Source organism: Lepidochelys kempii, chromosome 9 (genome assembly GCF_965140285.1).
Source record: "Lepidochelys kempii isolate rLepKem1 chromosome 9, rLepKem1.hap1, whole genome shotgun sequence".
Classification (NCBI taxonomy): Eukaryota; Metazoa; Chordata; order Testudines; family Cheloniidae; genus Lepidochelys; species Lepidochelys kempii.
The window spans coordinates 102,182,724-102,207,115 of record NC_136388.1 but is presented as its reverse complement, the minus strand read 5'-3'; the positions used below and the strand labels follow the sequence as shown (position 1 = coordinate 102,207,115).

At 45.9% G+C, this 24,392-nt stretch overlaps 1 protein-coding gene across 3 annotated transcripts in view; it reads left to right on the top strand.

Annotated features, from left to right (window-relative positions):
• The window catches only part of TEX11 (testis expressed 11), a 147,858-nt gene that overhangs the window by 108,558 nt on the left and 14,908 nt on the right, over window positions 1-24,392 (top strand). For all 3 annotated transcript variants that reach the window (XM_078854303.1, XM_073358618.1, XM_073358617.1), the window contains 4 exons: window positions 9,460-9,576; window positions 10,924-10,996; window positions 18,394-18,543; window positions 19,646-19,754. In XM_078854303.1, the coding sequence (XP_078710429.1) occupies window positions 9,460-9,576; window positions 10,924-10,996; window positions 18,394-18,543; window positions 19,646-19,754 (449 nt within the window). The remainder of the gene's footprint in view (window positions 1-9,459; window positions 9,577-10,923; window positions 10,997-18,393; window positions 18,544-19,645; window positions 19,755-24,392) is intronic.

The following is a 24,392-nucleotide window of genomic DNA, read 5'->3' as shown; positions in this document are numbered from 1 at the left end:
TCTGGACATCCCCCAGTGGACTGCCTCTACCCGAGTTGCCCTGCCTATTAATGAGGCTCTGATGGATCCTGCAAAATCCATCTGGCGGACTGCTGCAACAATTCTGCTGATCTGTAAATGGGCCAATAAGAAATAATATGTCCCAGCTAAAGACTCTGAATTTCTGTTCATCCGTCCAACTCTGAACTCCCTGCAGCAGTGAACAAATGTGCCAGACAACATTATGCAAAGGCCACACCATATGATAAGGACCAAAAATGCCTCCATCTATTTGGCAGAAAGACCTACTCATCCATGACTCTTCAATTTAGGATCATCAACTCTTAAGTTTTTATGGCTAAATACCATACACTCAAATTATGCCAAATTCATCACTTTTATTGAGCATTTGCCGGGTGATCAGCATGACCAGTTTCAGGCTATTATTGACTCGTGTCATCTGTTAGCTAGAACATTGCTACGTCTCGTTGGATACATTCGACGCTGCCGCTCAATCCATCTCTACTGCAGTAATCATGAAGAGGGCATCCTGGCTCCATATGTCTGGATTCTCAAGGGAGGTCCTAAACACTGTTGAGGACCTTCCCTTCAGTGGTCTCAAACTGTTTTCTGAGTTCTCTGATGATTTGCTGCATACTTTTAAGGATTCCAGAGCCATGCTGAGATCTCTCGGGATTTACAGATCTACAAACAAACGAAGGTTTAGTAGATCCCAGATGGCTCAAAGATCCCAGCATGCTTCATTCTCAGGATCCCAGAGACTGTATGAACTGCATAAGAAAAAATTGAGATTCCAGAGAAAGGAACCACTTGCTCCCTATATGCCTGCTGCTGAACCATCATCGTCACTTAAGCACTACTTTTAATGGCCTGGTCAAGGTCCTGAAACTATCCCACAACACTGAGATGCGTGTATACTATTTTACTCGTCTTTCACCTTTTGGAAACCATCTCTCCACTTTCTTTCTGCATAGGAGAGACTCACATTGGACAAATGGGTGCTGGAGGTTATAAGATTAGGTATGCTATCCATTTTACCTCCCTCCCCTATACCCAGTTCCCTTCCCTGTCCCTCTGCTGGGAGCCCTCTCATGAGCCCCTGTTAAAGCAAGAAGTTGACTCACTTCTACAAATGGGTGCTGTAGAACCAGTTCCTGTTCAGCACAGAGGGAAGGGGTTTTATTTTAACCACTTTCTAACCACTTCCTGAAAAAGAACAGAGGGGCAGAGAGTCATTTTAGATCTAAGGCAGGGGTCTCAAACATGCGGCCCGCGGGGCTATTTCCTGCTGCCCGCCAGCTCCCCGCAGTCCCCACCCCCCAATGTTTACCTAGAGAGGCTCCAGCCCGACACGCACCGGGGGCAGGGCAGGTTCCCTGCCTGCCTGTCCTGCCCCCACACCGCTCCAGGAAGTGGCTGGGACCTGGGGGAAGGGGGTGCCCGGGGTCTGTGTGTTGCTCTTGCTCCAGGCACCGCCCCCAGCAGCTCCCATTGGCCTATGGGAGCTGCTGGGGACGGTGCCTGGAAGCAACAGCAACGCATAGACCCCTGTGGCCCCCCCACAGGTTCTGGCTGCTTCCCGGAGTGGCATGGGAGCAGGCAGGGAACCTGCCCTGCCCCTGGTGCGCACCGGGCCAAAGCCCGCCCCCCGAACCCTTCTTGCAGCCGAACCCTCTGCCCTGAGCCCCCTGCTGCACCCCACACCCCTCCTGCAGCCCGACCCCCTGCCCTGAGCCCCCGCCGCACCCCTCCTGCACCCTGACCCCCTGCCCTGAGCCCCCTGCTGCACCCCACACCCCTCCTGCACCCTGACCCCCTGCCCTGAGCCCCCTGCTGCTCCCTGCACCCCAATCCTCTGCCCTGAGCTCCCTGCCACACCCTGCACCCTGACCCCCTGCTGCACCCCTCAACCCTCCTGCACCCCACACCCCAACTCCCTGCACTGAGCCCCCGCCACACCCCTCCTGCAGGTGGTGGAGGAGGGGGTGGAGTTGGGGTGGGGATTTCAGGGAAGGGGTTGGAATGGGGGCAGGGAAGGGGTGGGAAGAGGCGGGGCAGGGGTGGGGCCTCATGAAAGGGGTTGAGTGGGGGCAGGGCCGAGGGTGACGTGTGCGGAGATGTCAGTAATGCGGCCCTTGGGCCAATGTACTAGTCCTCATGTGGCCCTCGTGGTCATTTGAGTTTGAGACCCCTGATCTAAGGGCTTGTCTACACTGGCACTTTACAGCACTGCAACTTTCTCGCTCAGGGGTGTAAAAAAACACCCCCTGAGCGCAGCAAGTTTCAGTGCTGGAAAGCATCAGTGTGGACAGTGCACTAGCGCTGGGAGCCGCGCTCCCAGCGCTGGTAGCTACGCCCCTCGTGGAGCTGGGTTTTTTAGAGTGCTGGGAGACCTCTCTCCCAGCACTCTGCAGTGACTACACAAGCCACATTAAAACGCGGTCACAGCAGCGCTTTAGCATTGTGAGTGTAGAGTAGCCCTAAGAGTCCCCAACAATTTTGTTAGGTCTCAAAAATTCAGGATGGTATCCGGCACAGCTGTAATTCTGTCATTAGAACCAGGAAAATGGTTTATGACCCTCGATCATAATAGGATGCTTATTTTCATATTGCAATTCACCTGTCTCACAAATGATTCCTGTACTTTTCAGTAGGCCAGAATGACTTTTAGTATTGAGTACTCCCATTCGGCCTTTTGTCTGCCCCAAAAGCATTCTCAGCAGTGCTGGAGGTGGTCACAGCTTACCTCTGACATCGGGAAATTATAGTTTTTCCATACTTTGGCAACTGGCTACTCAAGAGCTAGTCTTACAATGAGGTCTTTGACACCATAAAGATGATGAGGCCCTATTCCATGAGCTAGGGTTGCAGCTCAACATTGAGAAATCCATTCTGAGCCCAGTAGAAAGAATAGAGTTCATGGGAGTCTCCTTGGGCACTATTTCAGACAGGGCTTATCTTCCCTCCAACAAATTCTTGACATTAGAAAATCTCATCTCAAAGATTCAAGTCAGTCTACAGACATCAATAAGAAGTTGTCTTTAATTACTCAGACCCATGGCAGCCTGCACCTTTGTGATGCCATATGCCAGCTTCCAGACGTGGTTCAGTACTGTTTATACTCTGAACAAACACAGTATGAGCAAATTAGTGTTGGTCCCTCATCAGGTACAAGGCTCTCTCAATTTTTGAAGGGACCCAGACAATGTCTGCATGGGGATTCTGTTAGTTTTACTTACTCCCTCTATCAGCGTAACAATGGATGCATCCCTGATGGGTTGGGGACACATTTGGGAACCCTCACCACCCAGGGCAAATGGTCTGCCCAAGAGACGTGACTACACGCCAACCTCCTTAAACTGAGGGCAGTCAGGAATGCCTATATCTGTTTCCTGCCTGTAATCAGGAACAAATCTATAAAGATTCTGACAGACAACATAGTTGGCATGTTCTATATCAACAGATATGGAGGAGCCAGGTCCCCTTCCCTTTGTGCCAAAGAGGTAAAGTTCTGCAAATGATGCATAGCCATTTCCATCCTTATTTTGGCAACTTACCTTCTGGGGATACAGACCAGCTTAGCAGATGACCTTGGTAGGCATTTCTCCCAGAACTACAAATGCGAGTTGAATCCTCAAATTCTCAGTCAAATTTTTCAGACTTGGGTTCCCCCCCCGAAATAGACCTCTTTGCCATGGTGATCAACAAGAAATGCAAAAAAATGTTTTCAAGGGGGAACTTGGGTACTCTCTCTTTGGGAGGTGCCTTCCTCCTTCCATGGACAAGAAACCTTCTATATGCTTTTCCCCCAGAACCATTTATTCTGAAAGTGATCAGCAAGATCAAACACAACAAAGCCAGAATTATATGCTTTGAGCAGGGGGTTGGACTAGATGACCTCCTGAGGTCCCTTCCAACCCTGATATTCTATGATTCTGTGATTCTATTTTAATAGTCCCAACATGTCCAAGACAGAGATGGTATCCTTACCTGATTCACCTAGGTGACTGTCAGGTGATCAGCCTCCCCTCCATTCCTCATCTTCTTTCCCACGGCACCGGCTGTACTTTTCATCCCAACCTGAAGATACTTCACCTCAAAGCTTGGCTCCTTGATGGTTCATGGGACTAGAATCAACTTGCTCCAAGAAGGTAAACAGGTATAATTGAACAGTGGGAAAGAGTCCACAAAGTACACTTATCTCCGCAAGTGGAAAAGATTCAGCCTGTGGTGTGTCCAGTGAGGTGTTCCTTCGGTTTATTCTTCTCTCTCAATCAGTCCTTGATTAGCGCCTACAGCTAAAAAGATGGAATTATCTATGAACTCTATCTGGGTCCACTTGACTATAACAGCTTTTCGTTTAGTAGCTGAGGGATTCTCATTCTTTACCCATCCTACAACTGTAAGGGTTCTTAGAGGATTGGGGAACATTTTTCACCTAGTTAAGAAACCCACACCTTTCTGGGATTTGAATTTAGTACTTAAATGCCATATGAGGCCTCCTTTTGAGCCAATGGCTACATCTTTCCTCATCAGTTTATCTTTTAGACAGCATTTTTGGTTGCTTTCACCTCAGCTTGTAGGGTGGGAGAAATAGGGTTTCTATGGCAGATTCTCCATTTTATAGTATTTTCCAAGGATAAAGTTTCATTATGCCCACACCCTACATTTTTACCCAACATGTCATATAAATTTCGCATCAACCAGGTTATCCACCTTCTGTTTTTTCCCCAAGCCTCATCAGATGAGAGAGGAGGCAGTTTTGCACACTTTGAATGTTAGGAGGGTGGTAGGCTTTTATGTAGACAAAACTAAATCACTCAGGAAATCACCCAGACTGTTTGTGGCTATTGCAGATAGATCCAAAGGTTTGGCGATTTCCACCCAGAGACTCTCTAGGTGGATCTCTGACTATATCATATTGTGCTATAAATCGTCAGATATATAGGTTCCTTCTAGAGTTTTGGCCTGTTCCACAAGATCTCTATCTACTTCTATGGTATTACACAAGAATGTCTCTATTCTGGACATTTTGTAAGGCTACTATTTGGTCTTACATACATACCTTCTTCAACCATTATTCAGTGGTTTAGTCTTCTAGATGCTGCTGTTGGAAATGCTGGGTTGTCTTGAGTCTTGACTTGGCTCTGAAGTTCCCCTCTCCAGCCTGGGGTACTGCTCAGTAATCACCTTGGTAAGCACCGTAGGGGCCCTCCTGAAAGAAGGAGAGGTTACTCACCCTGTGCAGTAACTGGAGATGTGTCCCTCTACGCGCGCTCCACTACCCATCCTCCTTATTCTCTGTTTTGGAGAATCCTCTGGGGGCATCATAGTAGAGAAGGAGCTGAGGGCGGTTCGCCCGGGCAGCCCTGTATAGCCTCAGAGTGGGGGATGAGGAAGCGTAGGGCACATGCACAGGCCGAATCGGCACTATCACCAAAACTCTCTGATTAAAGGCGCCTGGGGTGTGAGTACGCCCGAAGTGCTGCGTCCACAGGGACATGTCTCAAAGAAATCCACGTACTGTACAAGGTGAGTAACCTCTCTTTATTCATACTCCTGTAATTATCCAAATAAACTTACACTTCGTTATGTATAAAATATACCAGAAATATGTTGTATTACAATTACCTGAAGTCTGGTCTATAAACAACTCCTCTCTGTAGAACTGGGTTCTGTACAGGACAGGTTCATCCCAGCCAGCTACCTGAACACTTGTGACTTGAGGCTGAAGCTAAAAGCAGGGTTCTAGGAATACTGTTTAATCTTCAAAACTACACAACCATCTGTCAATCCTGATTTCAGAGCAAGTGCAACATTATCTGTTCTACCAGTAAAGGTGGGCAAACAAGGGCTTCTTTAGCTGGGAAAAGCTGTCAATGAGAAGAACACAGACATGTAGTTTAAGCCCCAAATCTATGAGGGGAAGGATATTTCTAGATATCTTAGACTTACTGAATAATTTAAGGTTTCAGAGTAGCAGCCGTGTTAGTCTGTATCCACAAAAAGAAAAGGAGGACTTGTGGCACCTTATAGACTAACAAATTTATTTGAGCATAAGCTTTCGTGAGCTACAGCTCACTTCATCGGAAGAGCTGCTATTTGGTGGAGGTTTGAAATAGTGTGAACTCCCGCAGTTACTGTAATGTCCAACCCCTTCTGGGATAAATGGACATGCAGTATCTGTGTACTTACCGCCCAAAATGTTGTGATAAATGTGTCCTTCTCCAGCACCTCCTAGTGCAGGCACAGCATGTGTGTGACAGTCAGAGTCCCATCGAAGATTAGTTTTCATTGCATCTTCAAAAGACTCTGATTTTCAGACTATTGTAGGGATGTCAGGCTGGGAGATTTCAAAATTCTCAGTGAATCACATATTTGAATTCTGTTCAGGTTGTAATATATCCCTCATCATAGTAGTAATTGAGCATCTTCCAGAAGTGTGGTAAGCGATGTGACTAGACCCTGTCATGTGTGGTTCATTCTTTCTGTATTCCTCTCCCCAGGGAGGAGAGTTTCTGTGTCTGGGGGTTATTTCTTTTCTTCAAAGTAATGTAATATATTAAATGTACACTGTGCTCTCTGTTTATATTAACAAGGCAGGTAGAATTGTACCTTGCACCAGGAGTGGAAGGATAGTGAGGGTTATGATGGTCTTTAGTGCCTGTGGGTGTATGTTCCACAGTTCGATATTGGCCCCTGAGAAAGTTCTGTCTCTTTCACAGATGAACCTTACCTATGCAATTTTATTGTATTGTAGTTTTGGCCCTCATCCCAGACTTTAGGCTCTAAGGCATTGTGGGAACAAAGGGTTGAGTGCCTTAAAAAGTGACTGAATTAATATCCATCAACATAAGAGAGAGAGAGAAAGTTTGGATTAAACTTATTTACACTAGTCTAAATCTGGCGTAATTTTATTGAAATCATTAGAGTTATTCCAGATTTTCACTGTTCTAACAGATCAGAATCTGGCCTAAAGACTTTAAAATCTGTCTTAAAATAAATTCAAAATCAGGGAGTTTCCCCTGGAAATAGTGAGACTTGCCAGATCCGCACATACAGCCCTTAGAGTCATAGATTCATAGATATTTAGGTCAGAAGGGACCATTATGATCATCTAGTCTGACCTCCTGCACAACGCAGGCCACAGAATTTCACCCACCACTCCTGCGAAAAACCTCTCACCTATGTCTGAGCTATTGAAGTCCTCAAATCGTGGTTTAAAGACTTCAAGGAGCAGAGAATCCTCCAGCAAGTGACCCGTACCCCAGGCTACAGAGGAAGGCGAAAAACCTCCAGGGCCTCTTCCAATCTGCCCTGGAGGAAAATTCCTTCCCGACCCCAGATATGGCGATCAGCTAAACCCTGAGCATATGGGCAAGATTCACCAGCCAAATACTACAGAAAAATTTTTCCTGGGTAACTCAGATCTCACCCCATCTAATATCCCATCACAGGCCATTGGGCCTATTTACCATAAATATTTAATTACCAAAAGCATGTTATCCCATCATACCATCTCCTCCATAAACTCCCTTCTTTGGGAGGTGGGAGCCTTTTGCGTAGTAGAGACACGTTTAAAATAAGTGTTGCCATTTTCAGAATGGGAAGGCATATTTGGAGGTTGTACAATGTTCCTGTAAACAAAAAATGTCTGTTAATTTCAGCTCTATACAGACCATGGGAAAAAACAATGTCTGTCCATCAGAAAAGGAGAAAGTGATTTTGAGAGCTAGCAATACAGGAAAAATATAAAAGAATGATTGAGAGTATCCATTTAATGTATGTGATGTTATAGCCTTGTTGGTTCCAGGATATTAGAGAGACAAGGTGGGTGAGGTAATATCTTTTATTGGACCAACTGCTGTTGGTGAGAGAGACAAGCTTTCGAGCCTAGAATTATAGAATCATAGAATATCAGGGTTGGAAGGGACCTCAGGAGGTCATCTAGTCCAACCCCGTGCTCAAAGCAGGACCAATCCTCAACTAAATTATCCCAGCCACGGCTTTGTCAAGCCTGACCTTCAAAACCTCAAAGGAAGGAGGTTCCACCACCTCCCTAGGTAACGCATTCCAGTGCTTCGCCACCTTCCTAGTGAAAATGTTTTTCCTAATATCCAACCTAAACCTCCCCCACTGAAACTTGAGACCATTACTCCTTGTTCTGTCATCTGCTACCACTGAGAACAGTCTAGATCCATCCTTTTCAGGTAGTTGAAAGCAGCTATCAAATCCCCCCTCATTCTTCTCTTCTGCAGACTAAATAATCCCAGTTCCCTCAGCCTCTCCTCATAAATCATGTGTTCCAGTCCCCTAATCATTTTTGTTGCCCTCCGCTGGACGCTTTCCAATTTTTCCACATCCTTCTTGTGGTGTGGGGCCCAAATCTGGACACAGTACTCCAGATGAGGCCTCACCAATGTTGAATAGAGGGGAACGATCACATCCCTCGATCTGCTGGCAGTGCCCCTACTTATACAGCCCAAAATGCCGTTAGCCTTCTTGGCAACAAGGGCACACTGTTGACTCATATCCAGCTTCTCGTCCACTGTAACCCGTAGGTCCTTTTCTGCAGAACTGCTGCCGAGCCATTCAGTCCCTAGTCTGTAGCAGTGCATGGGATTCTTCCATCCTAAGTGCAGGACTCTGCACTTGTCCTTGTTGAACCTCATCAGATTTCTTTTGGCCCAATCCTCCAATTTGTCTAGGTCCCTCTGTATCCTATCCCTACCCTCCAGCATATCTACCACTCCTCCCAGTTTAGTGTCATCTGCAAACTTGCTGAGGGTGAAATCCACACCATCCTCCAGATCATTAATGAAGATATTGAACAAAACCGGCCCCAGGACCGACCCTTGGGACACTCCGCTTGATACCGGCTGCCAACTAGACATGGGAGCATTGATCACTACCCGTTGAGCCCGATGATCTAGCCAGCTTTCTATCCACCTTATAGTCCATTCATCCAGCCCATACTACTTTAACTTGCTGGCAAGGATACTGTGGGAGACCATATCAGAAGCTTTGCTAAAGTGAACCTGAAGAAGAGCTCTGTGTAAGCTTGAAATTTTGTCTCTCTGACCAGCAGAGGTTGTTCCAATAGAAGATAATCCTCACCCGCCTAGTGTCCCTTTAAGTAAAATGTGTCCCCCAGTTGTGCTGTCAGCATTGCTGCTGCTGTTGTATAAACCCAGGACAAAACAGAAAGGCCCAGAAGGGTCAGCTTCAACGGAAGTGATGTAATCAGTGCTCTCCAGGTGGAAAAAGATGAGTGGGAAGGAAGGAAATGGTACTTGAGCCTCTGGAAAAGTGTCACAAACAGTGGGAGATAAAGGAAAAATGGAAATGATAAGTAAACTACTTTCTTTCTATCACTGCAGTAGAAAATGTTTCTTTCTTTGTTGATTGCTAGCCGTGACCTGGCAGTATCCTCGCTGACTATTCATGTTTCTGTTTTAGTTCTCCCAGTTTTGTCCATCTGATACAGCTGTTCTGATTGCCCAGAAGACATGCTTGCTGTTGGCTGCAGCAGTTGATCTGGAAATGGGGCGATGCAGTTTAACACTCACTGAACAGGTAGAGTGCTGGCCCTTTACATATGGGGCAGGTGAACATCTGGCTTTTAATGTACCCTAAACATAGCTTCTTTCGGTGTTTTATAATTCTCAGTTATTTCACGTAGGATGGGAGCTTGAAAATACAATCCTTTCACAATATAGAGTAAATTTTCATGTTGCTTTACAACCGATATAAGATATTGGACCAAATTCTCAGCTGCTGTAAATTGATTTTGTTGACTTCAATGGAGCTAAATGGATGTACACTATCAGAGGATCTGGGCCAGTGTCCCTGCCCCAAGGAGTTTACATTACAATCTACATTAAGATAACATGTATGAAGGGGTGATGACAAACCAGGGTGGAACAGGAAGATTAAGACTATAGCAGTAGGATTATGCAGTTGCTGAGGTGGTGATGTGAATATTATGAAGGTCACAGTTTTTATTTTCTGATGCATACACACATCCTGGAGGAGAATATTTAGATTAATAGGTTGTGGAAGAAGTACAGAAATCTGTTGAGTGGTGATAAGTGCAAAAGTTTGCTGAGCAGGGTTCAGTGCTTGGGCCTCTGTCTTTTCTGCAGAGAACACTGCACAGAAATAGGTTTCTTTTTTAAAAACACTCTGGGAGTGACTGTCCTATGAGTACTAGTCCTAATTGTGACACTACGCTCTTGCCTTTGCACCTCTTTGACAAGGAGTGAGAGCCCAGCCATGCAGAACAGACCAGTGCTGCTAGTTGCTCTCATTTTGTTTGCAACCTATGCATGGCCCTTCTTACAACTATGTATGGTGTCAGGTCATAATACCATTCTGGATTCCAGGGTTTGATTTCCGGTACAAATATAGGTGATAATGCCCTCTGTTACTCTGCCAAGGGGCCTGATGTTCAATTTCTCATTCCTGGTCAGATTATCGTGCCCTGTGCTACTGCTGTGCTGGGAACTTGGGTTCAGTGTCTGATACCGGTCTCTTACTCACTAGACAGGCTGCAATCATTGTACTGCATAGACAGGAATGTTCAACTTTTTTGAGAATGTCTTGCACTCAGTAGCAATGTTTTCTGGCTGATGGTTCATATAAGCCATGTCCCTTAGAGTCGTCTTAGTGCTATGTGCCTGGACCAATGGAGCCTCAAGTGTGATGGATCCTTGATGCTTTGAATGGGGTGTAGCGGTCTCTCCTAAAGAAGAAGAAAAAGAAAACTGGGTGCAGATGATGCATTAGAGTTAGCCTGGCTTTTCACTTATTATGTAGCCAGGTACTCTGGAGGCTTCTCTACTGTAGTTTGCTGTGAGATTTATATTCATGTTTCTTTTTAAAAACATAGTTTAAAAATAATGTATTAATTTTACAAAATAGATTGAGCTTCTGTCTCAGGCCCTTCATCACATCCAGGCATGCAGGGAAATCTGGAATGTTCTGAAGCTAACAGGTAAGTTAGAAATTCTGTTTGATTATGTAGTATAGCAGTACTTAGAGCCAATGACTAGAGCAGCCTGTACAAAAATTCCCAGGTTCTTTAAAACAAAAGTTTACTCTGCCAAACCTGTTTCCTTGCACTGTGCAGTTTAACAGGAGAAAAAATGCCTAGATTTCCCAATTTAACTGAAGTGGCACATTAGGATTCAAATTCATGGATTAGGTACTGTACCAAAAGTCAGAGAACTGTCTGATGCCTTTTCTTCTCTGGATCTCCAGCAGGAAGAGCATACAGGAAGGCTCTGGGGGGCGGGATAGCTTAGTGATTTGAGTATTGGCCTTCTAAACCCAGGGTTGTGAGTTTAATCCTTGAGGGGGCCATTTAGGGATCTGGGGCAAAAATTGGGGATTGGTCCTGCTTTGAGCAGTGCATTGAACTAGATGACCTCTTGAGGTCCCTTCCAACCCTGATATTCTATGATTCTAAAAGAAAAACTTGTGTGGGTTCATGTGTTGTTTTCTTGAAGATAATAGAATAAGGATAAGATGTTAGTGTAAACTTTCTCTTGCCATTGCAGGCTCATTATGGGGCACTAAAATGCTCAACATAGTTATAGTGCAGATGGGAAAAGTAACTTTATGAACAGGACAGGTATTTCAGTATGCAGCCCTCTCCGGACTGAGAATGAATCCCTCTTCTCTTCTCCCAGGCTCTAACTTGACCTGAACCTGAGCTCCTCTAAGTAGGAAGAGGCATATTTATATGGTTCAGCCCTGCCTCTTTTCATTACCACCAGCCAGTGACAGGGTTTGTTATATGTCTGCTTTCCATTAACCTGAGTAACTTGAGTCACTCTCAACTTTCTGTGTGTACCTACATGGCGGCAAGTATTCCTGGATTTTCATAAGTGATCTCTCTTCTGCCAGCCATCTCCACCCTCTGACAAACAGAGGCTAGGGACACCATTCCTTACCCATCCCAGCTAATAGCCATTAATAGACTTAGCCTCCATGAATTTATCCAGTTCTCTTTTAAACCCTGTTATAGTCCTAACCTTCACAACCTCCTCAGACAAGGAGTTCCACCGGTTGACTGTGCGCTGTGTGAAGAAGAACTTCCTTTTATTTGTTTTAAACCTGTTGCCCATTAATTTCATTTGCTGACCCCTTATTCTTATATTATAGGAACAAGTAAATCACTTTTCCTTTTTCACTTTCTCCACACCACTCATGATTTTATAGACCTCTATCATATCCCCCCTTAACCTCCTCTTTTCCAAGCTGAAAAGTCCTAGCCTCTTTAATCTCTCCTCATATGGGACCCGATCCAAACCCCTAATCATTTTAGTTACCCTTTTCTGAACCTTTTCTAATGCTAGTATATCTTTTTTGAGATGAGGAGACCACATCTGTATGCTGTATTCAAGATGTGGGCGTGCCATGGATTTATACAAGGGCAATAAGATATTCTCCGTCTTATTCTCTATCCCTTTTTAAATGATTCCTAACATCCTGCTTGCTTTTTTGACTGCCGCTGCACACTGCGTGGACGTCGTCAGAGAACTATCCATGATGACTCCAAGATCTTTCTCCTGATTAGCTGTAGCTAAATTAGCCCTCATTGTATTGTATGTATAGGTGGGATTATTTTTTCCACTGTGCATTACTTTACATTTATCCACATTAAATTTCATTTGCCATTTTGTTGCCCAATCACTTAGTTTTGTGAGAGCTTTCTGAAGTTCTTCACAGTCTGCTTTGGTCTTAACTATCTTGAGCAGTTTAGCATCATCTGCAAACTTTGCCACCTCGCTGTTTACGCTTTTGATAAGTCCCTTTTCTCTTTTGATGAGTCCCTTTGCACATGCAGTGTAAAATCTACAGGTACTGTTTTATATGCAGTTAATTAACCCCTTCAGTACCATTGGGATAGGGTGAAACACACAGGACAAAACAATACTCAGATAGGCATCATGATGTTTTCTTACGATGATTATCACACAATTGAACTGATTCAGCCTATATCTTGTGCAGCACTCGAAAAGTTAACAGCTCAGGGTGGCACATACATAGTTTTCAGCAGGAGATACATACTTGCCATACTGAGTGTGTGAAACTGGGGGTGGGCAACTTTTATTGAAGTGCTGGTGGGAACTGAAGTGAATCTGTTAGAGTGGGTCACATTTAGTGGAGTCACTGTGGTGATAAATTTGGCTCACTATGTTGACTGCCTGGTTTCCAAGGAAAAGTGAAATTACAAATCCAGATGACTGTAATGAGTTGTAATTATGTTGTAGTTAGTAGCACCAGCAAAGAGGACAGATGACTCTGGAATAATTTCTAAGATGACACCAAAGAAAAAACAATACATTTTACTAAATATGTTCTCTTTATTCTTAAAATGACTTTTTTTTTTCAAAAGCATCTAATTTTCACACTGTATCACATTGGCAAATATTCCTCTTAGCCCACAGGGACCTTTATGAATGGGAATTTATTTTTGCAATCTCCTGGTGGCAGTGGGGCATAATGTTTGCTCTTAAGTTTGTGCTGACTATTTTCTGGGTGTCCTGAGTGGGCCAATTTTCAGCTATAGTTTCAAATGTAATCTACTAACAGGAAAGATTTATTATAAAGAAATAAGAAGAGAGTTCTTAAATGGTAAATCAATCAGATACATACAGAGACTTCAAAGTCCATATATCAGGTTCTTAGCAGTATTGGTGAGTTTGCTGGCTTGAAAGTCCCTCTGGAACACATCCACAGCTTGGATGGATCATTCAGTCCTTTGTTCAATGCTTCAGCTTGTAGAAAAGTTATTCCAGAGGTAAAAAGCAGGAATGAAGACAAAATGGAGAAGATGCAGCTGCTTTTTATATTCTTTTGCCATGTGGCAGGTACTTCCTTTTTCCCAAACACAAGCTTCACAGCACATGGCATGGAAAAGCCTTAGAGTTCTGTGTCCACAGACATGCCCCTACATGTCTTGCTGACTCATAAGGTGTAGCCCCTGGCTTCTTTCTATAGGTTCATTATACCATTGATGACCCTTGGTGGGCCATCGAACAGGCTAGGCATTGCTGATGCCAATCTGTCTGGGGTAGGGTTGCCAACTTTCTACTTGCACAAAACCAAACACCCTTGCCCTGCCCCACCCCTTCTCCAAGGCCCCGCCCAGTCTCCCTCCATCCCCTCTCCCTCTGTCACTCACTCTCCCCACCCTCACTTGCTTATTTTCACTGGACTGACTCCAGCGGTTGGGGTGTGGGAGGGGGTGAGGGCTCCGGATGTGGGTATAGGCTCTTGGGTGCAGCCAGGGATGAGGGATTTGGGGTGTAGGAGGGGGCTCCGGGCTGGGGCTGAGGGGTTCAGAGTGCGGGAGGGGCTCCGGGCTGGGGCGCATCAGGGAGGTGAGGGTTCTGGCTGAGGGTGCTGGCTCTGGGGTGGAGCCAGGGATAAGGGATTTGGAGTGCAGGAGGTTGCTTGAGGCTGTGGGGTGGAACCGAGGAATTCAGCGTATGAGAGGAGACTGGGCTGAGGCAGGGGGTTGGGGTGTGGGAGGGGATACAGGTGCTGGGCTGGGGGTGCAGAAATGAGTGGTTCAGGGTGCGGGAGGGGGCTCCAGGCTGGGGCAGCGGGTTGGGATGGGGTTACAGGCTCTGGGCTAGGGATCCAGAAATGCGTGGTGCTGACCAGAGCCACCAGGATCCCTTTTCGATCAGGCATTCCGGTTGAAAACCAGACACCTGGCAACCCTAGTTTGGGAGTGTCATCCAGATACAGCACAAGTTTGGAAATACAGCTGTACCCTACATATCTATAACTCATCATACAAAGGTGATGCAAACATATAAATGAGATTATCATACTTGGCCAATTATAACATTTTCACAGATACCTTATACGGCATATCTGGTCAGATTCATTGCAATTCTATAATATTGGTATCAATAACATCACAGTGTTCTGCATATTCCATACAGCGTCACATATTCAAATGTCAATCTGATTGTTTTTCACTGGAGTGCCGTGTAATGAGTGCTGCACTTCAGGCTGGCTCAAATTCATGGTGATGGGGGTTGAGTGCAGTGGGTAAGGTTTGTAGTTTGCAGGGCTGGGTGGTGAAGCTACAGGTGTTGGAGGCAGCTGGTGGCAATAAGAAACCAGATGTTGGGGAAAGTGGGTTGGTGGTGACATGGGGGCACAAGGGATAGAGTTTTGGGACAAGGGCTGCAGTGGGGATTGGGGGGGCAGGCGTGGATCTGCTCTGTCTGCAGTGTTGTGAGCGCCTGCATCGAGTCCACTTGGAGGTCCATAATGCTTAGGAGCTGCTGCGTGGTTTGTTGCCAGTGATCCACATTCCCCTGGCGGAGCCTCCTTTTGGTCTCCCGCCACTCCTGTACTTTTTGACTTCATGCAGAAGGTCCTCCTTACTTCTTCCAGCTGCTTCCTGATTCTTTGCAGCCTTTCGGCCGTTGATAACAAGGACCGCTGGGATCTCAAGGTTGCATCTGTAAAGCCAAAATGCAACACTTAACAGAGGCAGCATTGTTCACATTAGACAGAGCAATGATTTGGCTGAACTTAAAGACAAGCACAGTGCACACAATCGCAGAAAATGCCCGTCCCAAAGATAGCGAGCGCACATAACCCACAGGGGCCCCAAAATGGTAAGTAACCACGGGGCAAGGGGGACTGATTATTTCAGGGCCACACTGTCCTCTAGGGTTCTTTGCCTTGGGGAGAGCCAGCAGCTGCAGAGGGCCCCAATACTAAAAACTGTCTCCACATTTTCCACAGGAGTTCGTCCTGGAAGCTATCTCGCTGCTGAGAGTAACCTGGGAAGCAAGGGAGGGTCTTCAACTACAATGGTGCTTCCGCCCTGGCCCTTATGCAGCTTGCCTGTGTGCAACAGTGGTCCCCCCAGCCCTGCATGGCACAGTGGTGCAGACATGTTAGCCTGACTGGGACAAGGAGTACAGTAGCTTTACCAAGGAACCTGTGCAAGTGGATTGCCCAGCTTCTGCATGAGACATTCAGTGAGATAACTGAGGCCGATTACCACGATGTGAGAGACCACATCAACGCCTTATTCCTCATCTAGGCATGCACGCAGCCCTACCCCTTCTTTTTGTAACACTCCTTGCCCCAACAGCCTGCACTGAACAACTTCCTACCCAAAATAAAAGCTGCTTACTGGGCACCTCCTCTGCTGTTTGTTCTTCCACAAGCACCGTCTGCTGCAACTGGCTACCTTCCTCCTGGCTTGAAAACAGCTCCTGGCTGCATGCATCTAGGGATGCCGGGCTGTCCTCTGGCTCTGGACCCACCTCCTCCTCAGCACCCTCACTCCCACTTTCCTCCTCCTGCCTTGTTGCCCTCTGGGCTGCCAGGGCCTCTGAAGTGTCCATGGTGCTCTTCGAATTGGAGGTGGGGTCGCCCCCAAGTATCTTGTCCAGCTCTTTGTAGAAACAGCAGGTCATGGGCGCAGCACCAGTGCGGCGGTTTGCCTCCCGCGCTTTGTGGTAGGCATTCCGCAGCTCCTTCACTTTAACCCTGCACTACACTGCGTCCCGGTCATGGCCCCTTTCTATCATGGCCCTTGATATCTGCCCGTAGGTATCATAATTCCTACGGCTAGAGTGTAGCTGGGACTGGACAGCTTCCTCCCCCAAACAGTGATGAGGTCCAGCACCTCACCATTGCTTCATATATTATACCAATAAAATAAAAACCAGCAGGATCTTATTAAAGGGGATAAGGCAAAATGCCACAGTTATTGTGAATACAGAAAGAATCATAGTCAGCAGTTAGTTATAGCTATAACATTCCATTCAATTTCATATTTATTCACACATTCATTCATACACACACACGGGTTCTGCAAGGTTGTTATCATAGTTACCAGCCTTAGAGTTGCTCGTGCCAAGCCACTGGCCAGGTGGCCTGGACATGAGGAGGGAGCAGGGCCTTGTCAGATGCGCATCTGATGCTCCTGGAAGTTGGTTTGCAGACCCCAAAGTTCTCAGTTTCTAGAGTCCATTTTTTAGGAATTTATTTCTATGCCAGTCTATGGGAATTGCTTCATCATGCTGTTGCTGAATCAATCAGCAGATGGCACATTCCTGACGGCTCCGTGCTGCTCGATGTTATCTTGTTCTTCGGTTCTCCCATCCTTGAGGCTGTTGGGTGGATTCTAGTCTGCCCTCCGGGGGTCCTCTGGTTGTTTCCAGTTGACGCCTTCTTCGGCCGATCGACACTGGATTCTTAGGCTGGTACCTCCCTGATCATTTATTATCCACACCAAGCATCCATCCACATACATCCTCTGTCTCTATTTTAATCACAATTGTTAACAAAGCGAGATGAATACAACAAAAGAGCGGGGGGGGGGGGTCTCTGTGTGTTGTTTCTGTTGTTACAAAGTATCGCTTTGAGTTGCTCTCTCTGGGTGAGTAGTTGTTACAAAGTATTGCTTTGAGAACAGACTCTGTCTTAGGATGTACTAACACAATTAGCAGCTTGCAAGTTTCACACAGAGAGGGAGAGAAACAGTAAAAACAAGAGACCAAAAACCAAGAGACCTCTTAATTAGTAATACCCTGGAATTTAAATTATGGGGAATCAAACTCATTTGTGATTTTAATACAGAACTTCTTTAATATGATCCAACATAACACATACTGGGGATCACCTGGCACCTGGAGGCATGGTCACCTGGAAAGATGTGCTGAGAGGACTGTACGCCTGGCTGAGCAAACAGGAAGGGGAATTTCAAAATTCCAAGAGAATTTAAAGGGCGAGTCTGACGGTTGGTCGCTTGAGGGCAGGGCAGTAGAGTTCAAAGTGATGACCAGAGTGGTTAGAACAGGCATTGTGGGACACTTCATGGAGGCTGATAAGAGCGCATTAATAGACCAGGGTGTCCACACTGGCACCGCGGCGCTGCAGCCGGGGCACAGCAAGCGTTATGCTTCTCGTGGAGGTGGATTACCAGGGGTGCTCCAGCCACAGAGTCCGGACGCTCTACGTGCCTTGCCAGTGTGGACACCTCAGGAGTGAGGGCACCCGAGGCTGATTTAATGCGTTCCAACTCACAAGTGTAGCCAAGGCCTAAGAAAGTTGCTTGCTTTTGAGGTAGTCCTCTCTATGTAGGTGTAATTTACTCAGGATTATTCACTCCAGATTAATGCCGGGAGAAAACTTCAGGAGTTTAATCTGTGCTGTATGTATTTATGCGGTTCAAACATGGTTGTTAAACCTCATAGTTTGTTCCTTACTTTTAAGTCTCAGTGCCTTGGTTTAAGGATTTTCCTGGTACTGAGGGCAAAGCTGCACCTTGCAGCTTCATTTCATAAACTGACTATAACAGATTGACTAATAACAGGCAATACTGTGTGTCCTCTGCAGGAGATTTCTCCAAAGACCCAACAGACACATTGCTGCTGGTTTATGAATTTGAAGCAAGAGCCAAACTCAATGATCCAGAACTGGACAGCCTGCTGGAATTGGTGTGGGAACTGCCACAAATAGAGACTAAGATTCTAGAAACCATTGCTTGTAAGGGCCCTATTTACATTTCCATAGTTGTTAAGGTCATGTAAAGAAACTTGGCCATGACTGCATCTTATGATATTCTTTCTCTTTCATTTGGAGTGAGTAGGATTATTACTCTGTAGCAGTGAAAATCTATGCAAAATCCAGGCATACTGTGTTGCCTGGAGGAGGTATTTGTGATCACTGTAGTACCCAGAGATCTCCATATTTTGAAGTATCAACCTGTTGGTGATACATATGGAATGTGAGTCAGAGCCTTACAGACTCCCTCCATCTCAAAAATCCAAAACCTTTTCATAGAGTTTAAGGCCAGAAGGAACCATTATGATTGTCTAGGCTGACCTCCTGCCTGACACAGGCCAGACAGTGTCCCCTAGTGGTTCCTGTATCCAGGCCAATAACTTCTGATTGAGCAAGAGCAGATCCTTCAGAAGATGTCCAGTCTTGACTTAAAATCCAAAGATAATGGAGAAGCTTGTACCTGGCATTTGCTGTACTGCTCTGTCTCCTCATCGCAAAGCTCTAGCGATGCCTTTTGGAACTTGAGCATTTAGAATGGGCTTTCAGGAAGGTGAGGGAGTATCTTAGAACCCAAATGACAAATTGTTTACATTTCACTTATTTTGAAACTATTAGCGTAGATCAGGGAATGACTCCTAGATTCTGCATTTCTCTCTCTTTTTTTTTTTTTTTTTTTAAAATCAGCCATGGTATTGCCAGGAAATGTAAAACAAAACCAAATAGCCATTGTTAATGTAGGACACCTCTGTTTTTGTGTTGCTGCAGCAGACATAGCCAGTCAACACAGAGACCTCTCATTAACTACAGAACCTATTTTCTTAAGCTCTGCAACTATCATTTATGATCTTGTGACAAGAAGGAAGTAAAGCCATGCTGGCTTGTGCTCTGCACCAGCAGTCACTAGTACTGAGCAGCTCCTCAGGACAAGAATACAATTGCTGCTTATGAAATAACATTTCTGTTATACAAATCTAGAGTCATTCATTTATCATAGGGGACCCTGAAACAGTGCAGTGACCAATGTGCGGGAGGTCTGACCTTGTTCATTTTAATTTTCCTTCTCCATGTTCTTTTGTTTTTCAAGCATTAGCGATGGAGTCTCCTGCTTATTATCCCTCTGTGTGTAAGAGGGCCCTCAAGAGCGCTCTGACCCTTCATAGGAAACAGGAAGCCATTGATGCTGTGAGAGTCAGGTTAGTGTTCACACCAATTACTGCTAGAAGGACTGAGGCCGGTAATGTGCACAGGCAGTCAGGTGGTCATGTATCCCATCAACTGGCCATTGTTTTTCCTTGATGTATGTCAAACTATTCCAGTGAGGGATTGGCAGGGAAGGAAGACAAATAAGGGAATCAGTTGTTGATTGCATGTTAGATCCCTTTCTCTGTGGTCTCTGATTTTTGCCTTGTGGGGCAGGAACCTGTCTGTATTATGACTGTGAGGCACACAGTAACATCTTAGTTACTTGATAGAAGTAGTAGTAATGAGCACAAGGGTTATGATGATAAACAGAAGGGGTCAAACTCTTTATGTCAATAGCCACACTGACTTCAGTGGATCTGCTTACTTGAATAAGGCTGCGTTTTCACTGCAGAGTTAACTTGGGTGATCAGCATGCAGGTTAGCCTAGTCCAGCTGTGAACAGCCAGTGACTGCTTAAAACATGATGCTCAAGAGATGAGCCCATGTTCATTGAATAAAATCCACTCTCACTTAGGCCTTGTCTACACTACAGAGTTTTGTCAATGCAAGTTATGCCGACGATCAAAAACCAGTATAATTACATCACTTTTGCATGTTCACACAACGCTCCTTCTGTGGCAGAGCGCGTCCGCAGTTGTTGCTCTAGCATCGACAGTGAGAGCAGTGCACTGTGGGTAGCTATCCCACTGGACTACTTGACACCTTCTGCAGCTAGAAGTTGTGGGAAGGTGGAGTGGATCACAGCGTATCATGGATGCGGGATCAACGTCCTATGATGCACTTTTTTTCTGTCCCACCATTCCAACTGCATTTCACAGCATTTTTCAATTTCCCCCATTTACTGTTTACCTGCCATATCTGAAAGCATGGACCCTACAATGTTCTCTACTGTTGTGGTCACTGTAGATGAACACATCACGACTGATTATGCAATATATCATGAGCATCCAATGTTAACAGGAATCCGAGGTGCCTGACCTGCTGTGTGCCATGGAAAGAAACAACACCAGATTACTTTTGACATTCATGGAGCAGCTGCACACGGTGGACCGTCGCTTTTGGGCTCGGGAAACAAGCACTGCGTGGTGGGATTGCATTGTTATGCAGGTGTGGGATGATGAGCAGTGACTGCAGAACTTTTGGACGCAGAAAGCTACCTTCCTGGAACTGTGCACAGAGCTTGGCCCAGCACTGTGGGGCAAGGACACCAAAATAAGAGCTGCCCTCTCTGTGGAGAAGAGCATGATGATCACTGTGTGGAAGCTGGCAACTACAGACTGCTACCAGTCAGTCGTGACTCAGTTTGGAGTTGGGAAGTCCACCATTGGGGCTGCGTGAATGCAAGTGTGCAGGGCAGGTAATCACATCCTGCTACAAAGGACTGTGACTGTTGGCAATGTGTGTGAAATAGTAGATGGCTTTGTAGCAGTGGGATTCCCTAACTGCGGCAAGGCGATAGATGGCATGCAGAGTCCAATTTTGGCCCCGGACCATGTTGTGACGTAGTACATCAGTACAAAGGGGTACCTCTCCATGGTATTGCAGGCGCTTGTTGATCACTGGACGTGTCACTGACATCAATGCGGCATGGTCCAGGAAGGTCCATGACACATGCATCTTCAGGAACACTGGCGTGTACATAAAGCTGTAAGCAGAGACTTTCTTTTCAGATCAGAAGTTTTCACTGGAGTCTTTTGAAATGCCCATGGTGATCCTGGAAGACCGAGCATACCCTTTACTCTCATGGCTCAGGAACTTTTACTCAGGAAACCTGGACAGCAGCAAGGAGCGCTTCAACAAGAGGCTGAGCAAGTGCAGAATGACCATGGAATGTGCCTTTGGCAGATTAAAAGCACACTGGTGCTGCCTTTATGGCATGTTAAACCCAAATGAAGAAAATATTCCCATGGTCATAGCAGCCTGCTGTGTGCTGAATAATATTTGTGAGGCTAAGGGTGAAAAGTTTCTCCTGGGGTGGAGTGTGGAGGCGAATTGCCTAGTGGCTGATTTTGAGCAGCCAGATACCAGAGCTATTAGAGGGGCACAATGGGGAGCTACCTGAATCAGAGAGGCTTTGAGGCACCATTTTGACAATGAACACCAGTAATGTGTCTTTCTATACAGCACTCCGCCATGCTGTGTTAATTTGCCGCCTTTCTTGAAATTTTGATGATTTCTGACCATGATTTGTAGTCAGCAAATGATCAGATTACAACTGTGTATTAATTCAAACACCGTATGTAGGAGACAAAGATTGGTTATCTTTCAGAGAGTATGTTTTTATTAAATACCAATTAACAACACACACAAAAGGATTGGTGGAAAGGGGGATAACAATGATGGGCAGTGTAGACCCTTATTGCTGTCTGTAAGTCCAGCTATCATTTTGGAAGCTGTCCGAAGGGGTGGAGCGAATAGGGTACTGAGTTGGGCGGAAAGTTGAAAGGAATGTGTGGGAGGAGTTTGGGGATGGCATGGAAAGCAGTTCTGTATCAGCTGTGGGGGGTTGGAGGGACGAGCACGCATTAATTCTGCAAGCAGCATGATTAGAGACTTTAACATCTCCATTTGCTCCTCCATCACTTTTATCATCCGCTCCTGGCCCATTAAAATTCACTCCTGGCTCTCCTTGCTGTCCTGTTTTATAATTTTCTTTTAAACTCTCTTTCCATGCCCTGCATTCTTGGTTTTTGGCCTCTGAGGATTGGAACATCTCTTGAAACATGTCCTCCTTGCTCGCTGCCTTATCTGGAAGACAATGAGGAGTCCGGTGGCACCTTAAAGACTAACAGATTTATTTGGGCATAAGCTTTTGTGGGTAAAAAAAACACTTCTTCAGATGCAGCTGAAGAAGTGGTTTTTTAACCCGTGAAAGCTTATGCCCAAATAAATCTGTTAGTCTTTAAGGTGCCACCGGACTCCTCATTTTTGTGTGGATACAGACTAACATGGCTACCCCTCTGATACTTATCTGGTAGAGGTGCTCTGCTGGTGTGTAGGGTGTTCCTCTGAAGGCCACATCTGTAGAAGCACAAGAAACAGTAAACAGAAGCATGATTGTTTAGTGCATGCAAAGCATCAAATCATTATAGTAAGATGCACCTCCTTTGAGATATGAATCAGTTTCTCGCTATCCGTTGCCAAGCACACATCTCAGCAAAAGCCCTAAACATGGTGAGTTCAGCCCCAGGGAGCACTTAGATGGGACAAAGGGTCTAGGAGGCAACTAGGGACAATATTGTAAATTCTGCCACTATTTTCCACAGGCGGGGGTCACTGAAGCTGATATTTCACTCCTAAGGGTATGCAAGCATGCATCTCCTACATGTGTACGGCTTCAGACGGAGTTCCCATGCTGCTTGTCTGTGTGCTGTGTTGGTCCATGAGTGATTGCCAACTGGTGTGGCAGAGTTTCCTAAAATGACAGGAGGAACAAAGCAGCTCTGCCAAGGAATCTTTGTCTGATGATGGGCGAGTACATCCAGGAAAGTTTCCTAGAGATCTCTCTAGAGGATTCCTATGAAATCTCGGTGTGCATTAACACACTGTTCTGCTGCATTGCTTAGTTGCACAGGGGAATGCGAATCACATGCAGACACAGCTAGTCTTGTACATTTCTATCCCTTCACCCACTTCTAGACTATAACAAAGCAAAGGACAGCTCTACCTCATATAACCAAGCAGCATCAACTCAAAAAGATCACTTACCAGAGCTCCCCTCTCCTGCTTCATGCACGCCAGAGATGGACTGCTGGGACAGGCTCGACCCCTCTGGAGTGGAAAAGAGGTCCTGCTGTGTGCTCCACATCATCCTCCAACTTGACCTCTTTGTCCATGACTTCATCCTCAGGGTTGAATCTCCAGCCCCGCCAGAGTAACCACATGGCTTGTGGCAGAGGAGTTGGGGTCACTGCCGAGGATGGCATCCAGCTCCTTATAGAAGCGGCAAGTCTTCGGGCAGCACCAGAGCAACAATTTGACTCCCTTGCCTTCTGGTGTGCTTGCCTCAGCTCCTTTAGCTTCACATGGCACTGATGCATGTCCCATTCATAGCCCTTATCCAACATGCCACAAGAAATCTGACCATAGATACTGAAGTTCCTACAGCTGGAGCGTAGCTGGGACTGCAAAGCCTCCTCCCCACAGTGCCAGCAGATCCAACACCTCGGGTGTACTCTGAGCAGGAGAGCATTTTGCTGTGGGGTGATGCCGTAGTCAGCTGGGAAGATGCAATGTGAGCTGTCCATACTGAGCAAACAGGAAATGGAATTTCAGAAATTCCCAGGTGCAGGGCAGCAGAGTTCAAACTGCTGACCAGAGCGGTCAGAATGGGCATTGTGGGACACCTCCTGGAGACCATTTACAGCGACATAACCAAGCACAGTGTCTACATTGACACTTTGTTGATATTTTGCTCCAAAAAGCTCTATGCCTCTCGTCAAGGTGGTTTTATTTTGTTGGCAAAGCAGGAGAGTTTTGTCAGCGGAAGGAGCATTATAGTGTGTATATCTCCACTGTTGTGTTGACGAAAGCTGACTTTTGTTGACAAAACTCTATAATATAGACAAGACCTTAATAGACACCCTTTTTCCAGACATACTGTGAGCTTCTGGGTACAGGGACTCTGT